The sequence below is a fragment of the Ascaphus truei genome, chromosome 2 (assembly GCF_040206685.1).
Source record: "Ascaphus truei isolate aAscTru1 chromosome 2, aAscTru1.hap1, whole genome shotgun sequence".
In the NCBI taxonomy this organism is placed as follows: Eukaryota; Metazoa; Chordata; class Amphibia; order Anura; family Ascaphidae; genus Ascaphus; species Ascaphus truei.
In genome coordinates this window covers 393,130,425-393,148,990 of record NC_134484.1, presented here as the reverse complement: position 1 = coordinate 393,148,990, position 18,566 = coordinate 393,130,425, and the positions used below count along the sequence as shown (strand labels likewise).

Genomic DNA, 18,566 nt, shown 5'->3' with positions numbered 1-18,566 from the left:
CGAGTTGACCCAGAATCTCATTGCGGTAATAGGAGTATGGCATTATTACTATGCCTCCCCCTTTGTCCGCAGGCTTGATGATAATTTGGGTGTTCTTTATTCCACATTTTTGCAGGTCCGTATATTGTATATTTATGTAGTTCTACAGACAGTATGTTCCTTTATTTGATCGCACTTTGTGCCTTTAGCAGTACTGGTATACTAGGGGTTGCCCAGCATTAAATACGGGCAATTTACACAACCTCTACACTTGTGCACCCCCGGAGCTTTTGTTAGCCAGGTCGTTTTCGCTGCATATTTATCCACTGGGTCCGCCTTTATGAGGTAATCCCCCACATTCCGACCCCGCCGATAGCAAAAGAGGGGTGGGGACTCAAAATGTTTTCCGATACGTTTATCATTCGCCAAAATGTGCCAGTTTTGCTTTATACTGCGTTGTATCTGGCTTGAGGCAGTACTATATGTTGTTACTATGTGAAACCGATCATTTTCAATGGTTGTCACCGTAGGTTTCAGTAGATCACCCCTTGTTGGTAAACGTGCTTTGGCTAATGCTTGATCAATTTCTGTCCGATCGTAGCCCCTCTCTCTGAAGCGATCTGCCATTTTCTGTAAAGCTGCTTCAACATGCGTAGGATCGCTTGTAATTCTCCGTACCCGGAGCATTTGTGAAAAGGGGAGTCCCCTCTTGAGAGGGGGAGGGTGATGACTCTGAGCGTCTAAGAGAGTATTCTTATCTGTGTCCTTTGTATGTATTCTAGTACACAATACATTATTTTCCTTGTATACCACGGTATCCAGGAACACTATATTAGTGGCACTGTACTGGTACGTGAAGCGTATGTTTGATGGTATGAGATTCACATAATGAATAAATTCCAACAGATCATGTTCGCCCCCACCCCACAGGATCATCGATGAATCTAGCATAATATAAAATAGACTCAGCGTGTGGAGAATCATGTAGAAGGTGTGTCTGCTCATATGTGTCCATATAGATATTCGCATAAGATGGGGCCATATTAGACCCCATAGCAGTTCCCATGAGTTGGAGATAGTACGTCCGTTCGAATCTGAAGTAATTCTTATGTAATTTAAGATCTATGAGAGTCATAAGGAACTCTGATGGAGGACCATCTCCTCGGCCGGTACTGTGTAGATGGCTCCTGACAGCTTCCATCCCCTCCTGGTGGGGGATGTTAGTGTACAAGCTTGACACGTCAAGTGTCACAAGCAGGACATCTGTTAAATCCAATGTTAGTGCTGACAGTTTAGTTATGAAGTCCGTAGTATCTTTAATATATGATGACATCTGTAGGACCATAGGCTGTAGGTGAAAATCAACAAACTGTGACAGTGGGTGGCATAGTGATGACCGCGCCGAGATTATTGGTCTACCTGGCGGTGCTATGAGAGATTTATGTACCTTAGGCAAGGTGTAGAGTACAGGCATAATCGGAAAGTCAGTGGTCAAGAATTTAGCCACATCCTCTGAGATCCAGCCATTATTTAGTCCCATTGTGATAATTGAATCCACCTCACGCTTATATACCGCTGTAGAATCTGCGGTTAGCTTTTTATAATGGTTCTGGTGGGCGAGTTGACCCAGAATCTCATTGCGGTAATAGGAGTATGGCATTATTACAATGCCTCCCCCTTTGTCCGCAGGCTTGATGATAATTTGGGTGTTCTTTATTCCACATTTTTGCAGGTCCGTATATTGTATATTTATGTAGTTCTACAGACAGTATGTTCCTTTATTTGATCGCACTTTGTGCCTTTAGCAGTACTGGTATACTAGGGGTTAACTAGCAACCTATGTATATTCATGCAGCATGTGACGCCGACAGGTTTATTATGGGTTACCCGACTGGGATTACAGCGGGTTCCATCTGTCATAGGATTCTACTGATATACGCATGCCAGTATCTGTTATTCTTAGGTGCTGTTTAGAAGTAAATTCATCACTGCTACAGCACATACACATTTGCAGTGGTGTATCTGTACACGTGCAGTACACATGACAACCACTGGTGTCTGCTGCCTTTAAAGAGTTGAGCACACATGTTGTTGCCTTGAAAACCGGGCCTGCTGATGCAGCATCAGTTTGTTTACATGCAATGACACTGACAGCTTGGGTTTGATCATGTGACTTGGATTCCCCAATAGGAGTACAGACATGGAGTTGGAGCATGATCTAATTAAATTGTATTATGCACAGCTGTTTTGTCGCCCGATGATGATGCTTTCTGATGATGTGGAGATGTTTATGTCACTTGGGTGTTGGGGTATATAAGTCACTCACTGTCCTGTGTCTGTTGCACCACCCTGAGGAAGATCCCCCTGTGGGATCGAAACGTTGGAGTTATGTGCTGTATTTAATACATTTATTTTCATTCACCTGAGTGCTGTCTCCCTTTTTGCTGCTATGCGGTAATGTATACTTTTATTATTTATATGGGACATGCACCTATTCATTATTGAATTTCTATTGGAGTGCCAGTGATTTTTTTATCACATATATATATATATATATATATACGTGTGTGTGTGTGTGTGTGTGTGTGTGTGTATGTGTATGTGTATGTGTATATATATATATATATATATATATATATATATATATATATATATTTGCCCCTCATTCATGTTTGACTTATGTTATGTATTTCCCCTTTAAATCTTTGTCTTTCCATCCCTTTTTTCCCACCTCTCCCTTTCCCCCTCCCCCTCCTTTATCCACCTTTCCCTTCCCCCTCTCTTCCCCCCTTCTTCCCCCTGTTCTTCCTTCCCTGTTCTCTCCCTTTGCCCAGCCTTGGTGTTTTATTATATTTCACTTTGAATCACAATGGGTGTTTAAATGCAGATCATGTGTAGTTCAGGCTGTTGCCACTATATCCATGCGATTTTGAGCAGCCTTGACGGAGGGCTTCGGGAATCCCCCCCACCTCTCCTTCATTTTGTCCCTCACTGCTATGCAGCCGGGTCTTGAGCGCCACGCATGCGCAGGAGAGGGTTTTTCTGACAGTGGGGGTTCCCTTAGCTACCAATGATGCTCCTCACGGTTTTAGGCACATGTGATAGACACATGGTGGTGACGGCATCGCCAACTCGACGGAGATCGCTGCAGTTACACAGGTGTGTGTATTTTTGGTTTTAATTAATTGTTTATTGGTGTTAGATAGTGTTGGGTATTTATAGGTGGTGTAGGTCATTGCGTGGTGAGCACTCCCTTGATAAAAGTCCTGTCCCTAGGACCGAAACGTCGGTGATTGTGCCTGCTGTTTAAATATATTTTTTCATTGCTACCAAGTGTGCTGTTTCTTCTTTGCTGTGTGTCCCTCGGATTCCCTGGATTCCATGGTCTGCCTGGTAAGGAGCCTTTCATTATACCTGTTCTTATGGGACTAGCACCTGTCTACATCTGTATGTGTGTGCCATCTGCTCTTTTATACTATATATATATATATATGCATGTAAGTGCATTTCCTTGGGATCATTGTTTTAATAAATTTGCCATATTTTTTTATACAGTTATGCGCTATGGAGTTTGCGCTTTTTGTATTTGATTAATAGATTCACAGGGGGGGGGCTACACCACCTGTTTGAAGCGGCACTATACTCCTAGGATCTCATTGCTGGGTTTCCTTCTCTGGACTTCTTTGGAACTGTATCAAGTTTGATCAATTGGACTTCACATTTTATATAAAATGTGAAGTCCAATTGATCAAACTTGATACAGTTCCAAAGAAGTCCAGAGAAGGAAACCCAGCAATGAGATCCTAGGAGTATAGTGCCGCTTCAAACAGGTGGTGTAGCCCCCCCCCCTGTGAATCTATTAATCAAATACAAAAAGCGCAAACTCCATAGCGCATAACTGTATAAAAAAATATGGCAAATTTATTAAAACAATGATCCCAAGGAAATGCACTTACATGATCCTTTAAAAACACGTGTGGGAGAGAAATCTCTGTGGGAGTCAAACAGCATGGACGGAGAGATCCACAGTGGGGTTTTTGCACCTGGACATCAAATGGATGCAGCATACAGCTAATGCCTCAAGCGCCCCAGCTCCTCTCAGTGCTTCACAGGCACTTCCTGTGCGTGTAGTAGAGCCCCAGTAGTGAGGGTTTCAGCCGGCTGCAGCTGCAGGGAATTGCAAGGCACCTCTATCCAGTCCGATTGCGATGACGTCACCACGTCTCGTCTCAAAGCGTTTCGTCACTCAACGTGACTTTGTCAGGAGAATCCTATATATTATGTTGGGGTGCCGTAGAGGGGGGTGGGGGGGTTGATACATAATTGCACAGTAACATAAAATATGGATTAATATTAAAATGCCAAATCTCAAATTGTTTTGCTTAACAAATGGTGAGCCATTTGAAACCCCTTGAGAATGTATGTGTTTTAACACTTATATACAGTATTTGTGACATTGAATGCCATCTACTTTGTTTTTTATGGACTTATAACATTTCATTAATACATAGATATCCAAGACCTTCATCATTATGCTGTGAAGCATCTTTTTAGTGCGGTAGCAAAGTTCAACTGTATTTAAATCAATAGAACTAACATTTTCTCCAGCAGGTGGAAGACCACTTTAGAGCATATTGAATATTTGGCCAAAATGACATTTTTTTTTTTTTTTTTTTTTTTTTTTTATAACTTGAATTTTATTGATGAGTACATGCTTGTTATACATATATATATATATATAAAAAAAAACATTTAAACAAATATTGTTCAAAATAGCATGTAGTGAACATTAATTAACACATAACTGACCCACATGGTTTTTTGAGCCCTATTTAACCATGTGGTAAGGGATAGTCATTCATATTGTGAGGGGTCGGGGGATAATAATAACAGAAATAAATTATAATTAAAAAAAAAAAAAAAAAAAAATTAAGAGGGGGAGGGAGGAGGGAAGAGGGAAGGGGTGTAGGATGGGAATGGGAGAACGGAGGAAATGGATGGAATATTCTCTGAAGGCTGTTGAGAGGTCTTTGCTGCCGCCGAATAGCCGCAGTAGCTAAGGAAAGGTATATATGAGCGAACTCATATTGTGTGAGGTATTTGTTGTGGAAATGGGCTTCACCCCACTGCAGGAGAACGCATCTATTGCTATCATAGCCAAATTGTGTCACGCTCTACCCCGGGGATGTCTGTCTGTGCTAGCCAAGGGGTCCAGACTTTTAGGAAATTGTCGCCAGTGTCATTAACTAAGCTAGTTAATTTTTCCATCTGGCAAATAAACCAAATACGATTCCGAATCTTTGGGATAATTGGAACTTCGGGGCGTTTCCATAGTGCTGCGATCTCACACCGCGTTGCTATTGCGAAATGTGCAATGAGTTTATTATGCGATTTTGATAGGCCTTTTACTGGTCTGTTTAAGAGAAACAGCCATGGGTCTGGGGGAATAGAGAGGTCAAAAATCCTCTGGATCCAATTCCTAATTTGTTCCCAAACTAGGGAGATCCGAGGGCAAGACCACAGCATATGTAACAGGTCAGCTGTTCCTCCACATTGTTTGGGACACAGTGGGGAGGACCCTGGAGCGAACTTAGATAATTTGAGTGGGGTGAGGTACCACCTCATTAGGACTTTATATGCGTTCTCCTTCAGTGTTGTGCATATGGAACTTTTGGCAGTGGCTAAAAATATGGAGTTCCAATCTTCTTCCTCTAAGGTCTCCCCTAGGTCTAATTCCCATTGGTTTTGGAATGAAGGGGTTTGCAATTTAGATGTAGCGGACTCGACTACCTCTCCATAAATCGTAGATATAAGTCCCTTAGTGTCGGTTTCTACCCGGCAGAGCTTTTCGAAATTTGTCAGGGGAGGGTATGGGGCGGATTTGTTGTAAAATGCTCTTATCTGGAGGTATTTATAGAATTCTGTGTGGGGGATGTCTTTTTCTAGTCTGATATGGTCGAATGTTTTGATTTTTAGGTTGTATCCTTCTAAATCTTTGAGTCTATTATATCCTTTTAGTTTCCAGATAGAACTGTTGTTACCAATTAGGCCCGGTGCAAAATTCGGGTTGTTCCAAAGAGGGGACATCAAAGAGCATCTTGATGTGAGTGAGTTTTTAATTCTAGTTGCTTCCCAAACCGATAGAGAGTTGGTCATTGAGGTGAGCGGCAGGGTAGCGGGTTTCCTCGCTAATTTAGGTAACCAAATCAGACTACTGAGCTCTAATGGAGAGCACGCGGCACTTTCTAATTCTACCCATCTCTTCAATGTAGGGTCAGAATGCCATTGAATAATATGACTTAATTGAGCCGCTTTATAGTATGCTAACAGGCAGGGTACCGCCAAGCCGCCAGCTAAGGTAGGTCTTTTCATATTCAGTTTATTTACTCTCGGTTTCTTTCCGTTCCAGATAAAGTTAGATATTGCAGACTGAAGTGAGAGTATATCCTTCAGTTTGAGTGGCACTGGTAGTGTCTGGAAGAGGTATAGGATACGGGGAAGTAGATTCATTTTAACGCTATGTATCCTACCTATCCAAGAAATCTTCTTGGAAGACCATCTGATTAGGTCCTGTTTCAACGTCCAAATTAGGTTGGGATAATTTGCATTGTAGATGCTTTTTGCATCTTTGGTGATATGAGTTCCTAGGTATTTTATAGACTTCTTCTGCCAATTGAATTTGAAATTTAGTTTCAATAGTTTTTCCGTATGTCTAGGGAGATTGATATTCAGAGCTTCAGATTTGGATTGGTTTATTTTAAACCCAGAGATTTTGGAGAATTTGTCTAGTAGATCAAATAGATTTGGTAATGAAGTGAGGGGTTTTGAAATGATTAGTAAGATATCATCTGCATACAGGGCCGCTTTATGGGATTGAGCGTATGCGTTTAACCCTGAGATATCAGTATTATCTCGAATGCGTGCTGCTAGAGGTTCGATACATAGGGCAAACAGGAGGGGAGATAGAGGGCACCCCTGTCTTGTGCCGCTTTGAAATGGAAGTGAGGGGAAGCCCTGATGTATAACCCTAGCGGATGGGCTTGAGTACAGCGACATAATCGCTCCGCTCACCCCATCCCCGAAGCCAAATGCTGCTAGCGTCTCTTTTAAGTATGGCCAGTCGATCCTATCAAAAGCTTTTTCAGCATCCAGACTTAATAGCATAGTTTGAGTGTTATTTTTATTTGCCAATTCTAGCAGATCAATAAATCGTCGGGTGTTATCCGCTGCTTGTCTTCCTTTGATGAAGCCGACCTGATCTGGATGTATTAGTCTGGGTAGGATTAGACTTAATCTGTTGGCCAACAATTTAGCATATATTTTTATATCGGTATTGATTAAGGAAATTGGCCTATAGCTTTTACAATTCAGCGGATCCTTGCCAGGTTTGTGTATTAGAGATATAGACGCCCGCAGCATATCCTCGGGGATTGGGGCTCCCGCTAGTATAGCGTTGAACATGTGGAGCAGCTGTGGGGCTAGTGAATTTGAAAACTTCTTATAGTATAGCCCCGAGAAACCATCTGGTCCTGGTGCCTTTGATGGTTTAAGTTCTTTGATGGCCTGAGACACTTCTTTCAATGTGAAGTCGGCGCCCAGGGCCTCTTTGTCCTGCTCTGTCAATCTCCCTATCTTTGAGCTGGTTAAGAAATCTCTTAGAGCTCTGCTCGTGTTGATATTATGTGCCACTTTCTTACCATCATATAGGGAACTATAAAATGAACCAAATTCTTCTACTATCTTTTTGGGGTTGGCTGTTTGTATGCCTGATTTTAAGCGTATAGCTTGGATGTTAAACTTAGATTGCCTATCTTTTAAAGCTCGAGCTAGCATCGTATCTGGCCTGTTAGCTTTCTCATAGAATTTCCTCTTGGACCAACTCAGGGAGTTATCTGCTCTGGAAGTCAATAGCATGTTTAGTTCAATTTTTGTATCTTTTAGATCATGAGTTGTTTGTGAGTCGGGATTAGATTTGTGGTTTAAGATAAGGGAATGTAATTTAGATTGGAGCAGTTTAATTTTGGAATCTCTTTCTCGTTTTCGTTTAGCTGTGATGTTGATCAATATGCCCCTTAAGGTTGCTTTATGAGCCTCCCAAAGTATCATATGGGATTCCACAGAGCCTGTGTTTATTGTGAAAAATTGAACTATTTCTTGATCTATTATATCACATATTTCAGGTATTTTTAGAATAGACTCATTAAGTTTCCAGTTTGCACCTGGCCGATTGGGTCGGATATTATTGCACCTTAGCTCTATTGGTGCGTGGTCAGACCATGAAATATCATGGATCTCTGTTTGCGTGACCATAGGAACCAGGTGGCACGAGATAAAGAGGTAGTCGATTCTACTGTATGAGGTATGTGGGTGGGAATAAAAGGTGTAATCTTTGGTAGATGGATGGAGCTCTCTCCATATATCCACTAACTGGGTGTCTTTCAGGCCTCTATGAAGGGCGGATTGCGCTTTTTTATTGTCAGAGACTCCTCCTCTTGATCTATCTATATCTGAATGCATGACATTTTAAATATACATCTTTGGGGTTCAGCGTAGCTAAACTTTTTATACTTACATTGCCCCACTTGTGTCGTTAATCAATGTGGGAGTGTGATATGTCATAACTAATACACATTGAAATGGGATATGTTTGTTCTTTTTACCCTTTTTGCAGTCAAGTTTGAGGTGTGAAAAACCTCCAAGGCTTTAATTTATGCACAAGTTTATTATATTTAAAGTACAATTAAAGTACAAGCAGAAAATGAGGAAAACATTGCAGTGGATTATAGCACAAACATTTTTTTTGGCATGTTATATAGGCTCCTCTAGCCAGTAAACATATTACATTAAGCACATGGGAGTATTCAGTGGCTACATTGAGGCACATTTTACATGTTAACTGTTCTATGATCATGATAATTAAAAAGGCATTCAGGCTAGTAGGTATTACAGATAGGTACAGCGAGCAACAGTATAATTGACTTGCATTTCCTTTTGCTTATCAATTGTATTTCCTGGCTTCAAACATTTATAACCCATTTCCATTGTCCATGGGGTGAACTAGAGCTACAGTTGTGCCAATAAAGGGAATAAAATTATGACTGAGTCTCCTAAATTGGAACAAATCTTTCTAAAATACCCAGCAGAGAAATGCAAAGACTTTGAAAGAACTATGATATTGTCTTGTAATCCAATAGTAGACTTTATTTATAGTGTATGTTTTTATTTGCCACACCTTAATCACTTGTACATATCTTGGCAAACCTTTTTAATTTAGTGTTGATATAACTAATCAAGCACAATGTAAAGGTACACGGACATACCTCCTCCCTTTCTCCAGAAACTTGTTGCAGGCACTGAAAGGTTTGAACTGATATATTAATGTGGCATCTAAAGTAGTTAGTTTGGTAATGCATTGATTTTTTTAAACATTATTTCAAATGCTTGAATAGCTACATGCTGGTAATTTAAGAGGCCCCATTGCAAGCCATTTGCTGCACACCATATTTTATGTATTGATCTTTAGAAACAGATGTTTTTCGTAAAACTGAGCATTACGCATTTTACCTAATTGATATAGTAATTACACTTACAATCATTATGCTTTACTAATGCATCTCAGTTGAAAGGACAATAATTGACATCCAATAAACTACTTTTTACAGTTTATTTTACAGAGTAGCAAGATAGACTCAGTCTCTATTTATATTAATTGTCTCTATTGTCCAGTGGAATATTGTGATTGACGTAAAAAATAACTTTAACCCCCCTCCTAGAGGGTTACTAGCAGGTTAGCATATGCCGCCCTCCCCAACCTGTGTTGTAATGGGGATTTTTATGTCATCGAAGAGTATTTAACTGAGGGAGAGGATTCAAGAAGGTTAGGTTCCAAGAGGACACGAGTAAAAGGACCTCGGGGAGAGTAGATAAGTAAAGTTTATAAAGTAATAGCACAAACAAGGCCCCCCATGTTTATTATGTTGTAGATAGGGACGGTACACTAAGTTAGGATCCCCAAAAGATGGAAGGTAGTTCTGAATATTTAAGGAAAAGGAATACAGCACGCCACAGATGGCCTCAGGAAAAGGGGCTCCCGTGAGTTGGCGGATCAGCTCTAACCAGGGATCTGCACTAATATTACTCATTAGTCTGTATGGAAGTGGCAGTTCCCAAACAGTCCTAAGTATTGGTTCACGTCTGAAAGACCCACAAGGATTTGCGTAGGGACCTAGAGTAATTGGATTAATATTGATAATGATTCCGAATCAACAAGGAGGGCCAGGTCCCACACCTACTTAAAGCAACTAAGTCAATGTACTTCCATTTGAGTGTTGAGTGGGCACTGGTGGAAGAAACTTATTCATGTATGTCTGCTACAAAATACAGTACAACATTGTCAATATATTGTGACAAACGCCCCTCTTTTGTAGCGCTGACGTCTGTCTGGGCTCTTCACGACACAGTCTTCTAGGGTTAATTAGAGAACTAACAGGATAACACAAAGCATTACGTTGCTTAACTCAGGCTTCTGCCTGCTTTATTTTCATTCCACTAAAGGACTGCAGCTTTAACAGGTATAGGCAGGAGGCATTCCGTTAAAACCTTCAACGGTTTACTCATATAAGTGATATAATAGTTCACACGCTGTCACTTTAAGAAATCAAAAGAAATCATATAAATAAATCCTATCCCTTTTAGGGATCTAACTACACAGTAGAAAATGCCTCTCTAACTGCTGCTGGGCCAACTAACCTGGTTCCCCAGTTTAAACAATACCCTCTCATTTAGGGTCACTAGATACAGCATAATATCCACAGCTTTTAGACACAGCGTCCCCAGATTCCAGGCAATGCTTCCGGACAGCGAAGGTCATGAAGGGGGCGTCCTCCCCGAACTTGATACTGGGGAGCAGTCTGCCCCAGCCTCCAGGCTCTAGAAGAGAGAGTGAAAAAACAACCATTTCTGCCCTAACTATCTGTTCTAGTGATTATGTGAGCAGGTGAGTGAGAAACCAGAACCCTTTAAAAGTCTGGTATGGATGTCCTATCCACCAGGCTTAGTGACTGTGAATCTGTGGAGCGGATCACTTCCACACTAAATTTACACTTTCTACTATAAATTTAGACAGCTGCTCATTATCCTGGGACTACGTCACAATATGTATGAGTGGTCCATATGCTTGGGGACACAAATAAATGTCAGTTGTACTACAAGAGTTCCTGGCGCCCATTTTTATACATCCTTGCTACCTCATCACCTAGCCGCCTGATTTCAGCACCCTGAGTCAAGGTAATCCATGTTGAGTCGTCAATCTTTGCAGAACATTGTAAACTACCTAGAAGCCAGACAGGGAGGGTTACAAAACAATGACTAACCAAGCTGGTTTCTGGTTACATAATAGACCTAGTCTATGAATTCAAGTCACCTGGTAAACTAATATGGCTGTTTAGTTACTTTAGCTCTAGAAACTTAAATAACTGTATGATGGTGTACCACTTAACATGCTGATGCATTTGTTTTCCAAGCATGTATGCAGGAATCAATCATGATCAAAATCAAGTTAAAATTAGTTTTGAAACTTTGTGTAATATAATTAGTGAGGCATGATCCTACAGAAGGTCAGTCACTGTTGGGGATATTTCTCATGTGGAGCGATTTTGTATTATTGAACTTAATTTTTTTTTTTATTTTTTTTATTTTTTTTAAATGAGTTTGGAATTCTTGCTCTAAAGAAAACTGCATACTGTATTTAGTGTTCTTCACTGTAGAACAGTTGGGATTCAGCACTCATTTAATGAATCAGTTTGTTTTATATATGTAACAGTTTTACTGCTATTACTTTTTTTTTTTTTTTTTAATGAATTTACTGTACATATTCAATTTAGGTTGAGATCTTTGAGCAGAGTTCTTTTTACAGGTAGATTAAATTATGTACACCAGTACAAAGCTTTCAAAACCGTCAAAGGATTTTCTTTACTAGAACGGAATCTGCTCGTCTCCAGGATCAACACACTACTAGGACTTTGATTTACAGTACATTATTGTACAATATACATAAAAGTTGGTACATTATTTAAAGATTATAGCTTTAAGCAGAAAAAGTAGGTGGTGTAGACCCCTGTAATTACGTCGACCTCATTTGGAAGTTGACAGTGGCTAAGATTTTGGAAGGATATTTAAATTATCTACTTTCTCTTACTTAGGCTTCGCTTATAGTGCCAGCGACATGACATCGCGGCAAAACAAATGCATTGCCGCCATCACATGCGCTTATAGTAAGCAAGACGCGACGGCTTGGTCGCGATCGCTGGACGTCATCTCAATTTGATTTTTCCAGCGACCGCAGCCTGACGTCACCGTCGCGTAGCCTAAGGTCGCACTTATAGTGCCGGAGACACGACGTCGCCCGAAAAGAAATGCTTTGTTGCCGCCGCCGCGTGCGCTTCTAGTAAGCGTGACAAAGGGATTTTTTGCAGCCGAGAATATTTGATTATTCAGGGGCTGTCGCCTCATCTGTCAGCCCCTGAACCAATCAATGACCTAGTCGGCCGCGACTCCGCCACAAAGCGAAATACAACTTTCGCTAGCCGTCGCCGTCACGGGCACTATACGCGCAGCCTAAGATGTAGCATGCACCTCTGCGAGAGTATTCTTGATCTAAAAAAAAAGTGTTTGCTGACCTTGGATGTTGCCATTATAGAAGTTAAATAACCAATGCTTTGTGAAATTCCTCTTTTAACCTTTAATCGTGTCTTATTTTCACACCTTATGGAGATGCCAATAATTCAGAGCCTCTGTCTTCTGCAGTGATTTTGCCAATGTTCAACTTTTATCTTGCAGCACTCTCAGGTCTTTAAGTGCAGATTGTAACTTCTGATGCATGTTGACTCAATTCTCGGCCTCATTGATTTGATCTTTAACTTTTTTCTTTCCTCTGAGATAAACCTTGAAGAGCATCTTGTAAAGAGGACACAGTGTCTTTAATAGGTTTTAGTATAATGACTTTTAGTTCAGGAGGGTCAGTTATCGGCAAGCCTATAGATCAAGCAGGCTCATTTGTACAAAGACATGAAAGGTCAGAAGGATTAAAGAAAATTCAAATATTTGTGGTTTATGAATAACAAATCATTAGCTATTTAATCTTCAGTATATAAAGATTTGCTTCTGCAACACTTAAATACATTTTTGACACTTTTCACGTTGCCCTTTTGTGAAATTGTTTATTAAGTTATTTCTTTTTATTTAATCAGAAGCATTGCTATAGAGGAAGAAGGAAAAGTTCCCAGTTATATTTTGGACAGCCTGATGACATCAAGAAAGAGAAAATACCTGCAGATTCTACTAGGCAGCCCGAGCTACTTCACGAACACTCTCAACGGACTGAACTTTTGTCGGTAATGTGAAAAACTTTGCACATTTCCTAAACTAATCATGGCAAACTATGTAATTATTGTGATTTCTACTTATAACCCTCTGTTTGCATGTCTTTGTAGCCTAATAGTTGCATCAAAAAGTGGGATTATTTGAAGGTATTCCCATGCACGATTGAAAGGGAAATTAAATTGCCAAATCTCAATTATTTGTATTTTCTCCTTCAGGAAAGTTGTTAATAGTTTTAATGTGCTGGAAAATGCTACATCTAGAAAAAAAATTGACCAGCACACTGCAGAGCTGACCATACTGGAGTATTCTAAGTATTGCTAATGATAATTTTGCTATCATGGGATCTTGAGGAAGATTAATGGGCCATGTACAAATGTACTGTATTGCTTAAATGTATGGCTAATACATAAATGATGAAGGCCTGTATTTACTATGGGGTGTTACTCCATATCAGTCACTCGAAAAGACCATAAGTGTATTCTGGCACTGGGAATGTGTTTTATGGCATATCGCCAATTAGAAAGTATGCCCCCTAATCCTTGGAAGAATTACTGGTCTCTGCTCTGTTACCAGACGGGTTGTGGCTTATCCAGGACTTATATATTGTTTATTTTATTGCACATCATATATAACAACATTTTAAATGTTAATACAAAAAGCATGAGATTTAGTTTGCCTCAAACTAAACAAAGTTTGGAAATGCATAGTTGCTCTGTTTCCTTCATTTGCAACATGGTTCTGAAATACTATTATTATCCATATGTGTGAGTTTGTGTGTATATGTATATGTATGTGTGTTTGTGTATACAGTATATGTGTACATATACAGTACTGTATATATATATATATATATATATATACATACATACATACACACACGGTGCACATATACTTTTATTCTGTTTTTTTTTTACTGCCACTAAATGTGACCATTTGACTTTATTGAATTACTTTTTCTTTGTTAATTACTTCTAAATAAAAATAAGCGAAAGATTTGTTTTCTTGCGTAAGCTTATTTTTTCCCCTTGTATGCTTTTTACACAATAAAGTAATAGATATATTTTAGATAAACACACCAGCCATGCTGGCTCAGAACCAAGACCCACCACATCATGTATATTTGTGTCAAAAGGAGTACTACTGGCATTATGTCCTGATGTATATAACAAAAGACAAAAAGCCCAAGTGCTATGTCCAATATGACAAATTATATAGTTAAATCATTATCTGTCCCCTCATAAGTAAGGGTCATTTAGTCAAATTCTTTGTCCAAAGCATTTTTAAGCCTGTAACCCAGCCAAGGTATCCCCTTTTTACAGGTCCTAACACTTAACTGCAAATGCTCTTTTAACCTCTCAAATAATGGAGGGAGAAATGTCTTAATAGACGGGTCATTCCCAGGTGCCTAACAAGACATGCTATTTAAAAATGTCATGAACAAGCTTAAAACCAGGATATAATTTGTCATGCTGTCTTTTGTTGTACACATTTTAGATAAAACATATATTTGTAATATAATAAATGTAATTTTTGAGTGTCTTTGCTTCACCTGCTTCATTTTTTTTTAAGATTCAAATGGGTACTTTGGTATTAAATATGGCACTATTAAGGGTGATTCCTAGGTAACAGTAATTGTTGATTAACCTTGTATGCTGAGTCTTAAATATTGACGTTAACATCTTTATAACTACACGAATTGCATAACAAATATAAGTGTCAGAAATGTTAAGCAGAGCTGAAACCTAAAGCTTGCACAATGTTTCAATGCTCAGCTTTCATGTGCAATATATATATTAGTGGTGGTATTAAAAATTTTTAACAACCGATTCTTACCTGGGTGGCGGACGGCATCCAACAGCATCTCCCGGCATCTATTTCCCTTCTCAAAATGACCGCAGCATCACATGGCGCTGTGTTGCCTTGACAATGCGATGCTGTGTAACGTCACATAGCATCTCTTTGCCATAGCAACGGACGTCTCATGGTTCTGTCACATGGCATTCCCGTTGGCATGGCATGGCATGGCAACGCGGCACAATTTGACGCTGTGCGGCCATATTAAGAGGATTTGCAGGGAAATAGATGCAGGGAGATGCTGTCAGATGCCGCCCGGACGTTGATTGAAGGTAAGAGAAGCACTGGCTCGGCGAACTTGTAAAATTGTAGTAACGGGTTCCACCACTGATTACTATCCTGGGGCCATCATGCTTTGATTAATGGAGCAGTTCCTCCTACTCATTTTTTTAAATTTATTTATTTATTTGTAAAGCCCTTATTTTTTACATGGTGGGAACCAGGGCTCCTCCTGTGCCAAATGCCAATACTTTCAGCTGCAAAATCTCAGGCTAATAGGAAGCTGAAACATCATCAGTTGTTGACCATTTAAGTCCCCTTTAAAAACCAGGAAGTCATATCCTAACTTAACCACTACTGTAAGTACCTCAGGAACTGGGTTAGCCCAGAACTGAAAATAGTGCTGTTTAACTCTGGTTCCTCTCAACCCCTTGTTACAATCCTGTAAATCCTTTTTTTTTTTTTTTTTAAAGGCAACAGAAAAAAATGGATGTTAGTTAGGGGATTGCTCCTTCAAAGAATGATAATACTTACAGGAGTGCAGCCTAATTTAATAAGCTCCTTTATTGACTGTTTTTGTTCATGTTGAGTCTTACAGTGTTTACGGGTTGGTATTGTTTGTATAGAGCAGTGTTTCCCAATTAAATTTAGTTGTGGAACCCTTTTATATTTTGTAAAGCAGAATGGAACCCCTCTAAATATTTTTAGCGTAGCACATGAAAAAAATAATTATAATTTCTTGGTTCAAGATCATTTTTTAAAGACCCCCACCGCCCTAATACATTTTTAAAAGACCTCCTCCAGTGTCTCTCTCCCTCCCCCCAGTGTCTCTCCCTCCGTCCCCCCCAGTGTCTCTCACTCCCTCCCAGTGTGTCTCTCACTCCCTCCCCCCAGTGTCTCTCTCCCCCCGAGTGTCTCTCTCCCTCCCCCCAAGTGTGTCTCTCACTCCCTCCCCCCAGTGTCTCTCCCTCACCTCAGTGTCTCTCTCCCTCCAGCCAGTGTGTGCCACTTCCTCCCCCCAGTGTCTCTCACTCTCCCTCCCCCTAGTGTCTCTCTCCCTTCCCTCCAGTGTCTCTCTCATCTTCCAGAGTATCTCCCTTCCCCCCAGTGTCTCTCCCTCCAGCCAGTGTGTGTCACTTCCTCCCCCCATTGTCTCTATCTCCCTCCTCAATGTCTCTCTCACTCTCTTTCCCCCTGTGTCTCTCCCTCCCCCAGTGTCTATCTCTCCCTTCCCTCCCCCCTCCCCCCAATATCTCTCACCCCATGTCACACTTTCACCCCCATCCACATGTCTATTTCACCCTCCCTCACTATGTCTCTCTTTCACCTTCCCTCCCCATGTGTCTTTCACCCCCCCTCCCCATTTCTCTTTCACCCCCGCGTCTTTCACCCCACCTCCCCATGTTTCTCTTTCACCCCCCCCCCAACTCTCCATGTCCCTTTTTCATCGCCCCCACCTCTCCATGTCTCACCCCCCTCCCCATGACACACTCACACACTCAATCTCTCGCCTTATCACAGCTGCATGCAGCAAGGAGGTGCTGCATGAGCTGTGCAGCACAGCACCACCTAATGGCTGAAGGAGAGATTGCAGCTACAGACTGCTTTTCTCTCTGCTCCTGGCAAAATCGGTCTGAGGGGGGGGGGGGGGGGGGGAGCCGTAGACAGAACCCCTGGGACTGCTCCTTGGAACCCCAGGGTTCTGCGGAACCCCATTTGGGAAACGCTGGTATAGAGATTAGAGAGTTGAAGAAAAAAAGCCTATTTCAATATTAGTGGCTACATTTGAGAGAAAGTGAAGAGCACATATATATGTATATATATTTTTGAAAGCATGAGTTTCCACATACATGCTGTGGAATAGCGGGAGTTTACTCGTTTTATATACATTTTTCAAAAATTTATTTTTCCTAAGACTAAGTCAATGCATCTTTAAATAGCCACATGCAGTTATTTCATTGGTTAATTATACAGGACACAGTGTCAACCTTTAATTAAGAGTCTATTGAACTATATATTGACATCTCTTCAATTCTTAATTCCCCTGAATAATTCCAAGCCTCTAGCTAAAAAAAAGTAGAAAAGGGTTTTGGAATTGTTGAATCCTAAAGTCTTTGCAGTATAATAAGTATGAAGGGCCATATATGTGAAAGTGTCAAATCTATAATGTGCCTGTATAACTTTAGTGAAGAATAAACAAAATGTATCTGATTCAATTTATTAATGTTAAAGGTTAAAAGCCATAATTACTGCCCATATTTATTGCAAACACGTATGTACAAAATATTTAATATACAAGACTGATTTTCCTTTGAAATCTACTCTTTAGAAATTATTTGCATGACATAAAGAAATGTCTTGTTATCATTTTTGTTGTGCTTGTGAAAATTCTTCCCAAAAAGTGAGACTTCATAATCGGCTGCTATTATGTTACAATTGCTCCATTTAATTACTGATAAATATAAGTCATGTTTGCTTAAAGAAAAGTGGTACTTGTAACTTTGTCATTAGCTGTGATCTGTTTCTTAAACTTTTGTTCACAAACTTAATTTAGAAAACATCTGAATTAAAACCACTAGGGTTAAATATATTTGTCTAGCACTAAAAATAAACCGTGAGCAGTGACATTTTTGAAGTAACAGTCCCTCCTAGGATCCTGAGACTAGTATTAGCAAATCTTAGTTGATACTTTTTAGTAGTTGAAATAGTTTGTAGTTTGCCAACAATTACCTGTGTTTGCTCCCAATTTGAACAATGAATTTATGATGCTAGTTGCTGAAACATGTCACTAAATGATAAAAGAAACTACTTGAACATTAGTGTTCTGTACACACTACTTGTCTTTAATATTGAGAAAATAAGATACATTATCAATAGTACTGTGTGTTGTTAACATTGAGTAACTAAAAATAGAAGAAACTCTGCCATAGACCTAAATAAATTCCATCTGGTTTCATTGATAATGCAAGGTATATGCGTTGTATAAACAGTGTAATATTTATCCAGTTAAAGCAGCAAAACATGTAGCACAGTACAATTTTTTATTTGCACAATTGAAGCGAGGGGTCTCCATAGCTGGGTTAATTCCGGCTCCAGGGACCTACTGCTTCCAGAGATACCCCTGTAGGGGTGCC

At 40.1% G+C, this 18,566-nt stretch overlaps 1 protein-coding gene across 24 annotated transcripts in view; it reads left to right on the top strand.

Annotated features, from left to right (window-relative positions):
• PHF14 (PHD finger protein 14) overlaps positions 1-18,566 on the top strand; it is a 416,918-nt gene that overhangs the window by 161,124 nt on the left and 237,228 nt on the right. For 12 of the 24 annotated variants that reach the window (XR_012799268.1, XM_075587252.1, XM_075587246.1 and 9 more), the window contains one exon: positions 13,227-13,370. The exons of 2 other annotated variants lie outside the window; for them this stretch is intronic. Coding sequence is in view for 19 of the 22 variants with exons in the window: in XM_075587252.1 (XP_075443367.1) it covers positions 13,227-13,370 (144 nt within the window). In the remaining 3 variants the exon portion in view is untranslated. Of the gene's footprint in view, positions 1-3,255; positions 3,441-13,226; positions 13,373-18,566 lie in introns of those variants that run through there. 10 more of the 24 variants (XM_075587258.1, XM_075587253.1, XM_075587249.1 and 7 more) reach the window with 6 other exon arrangements.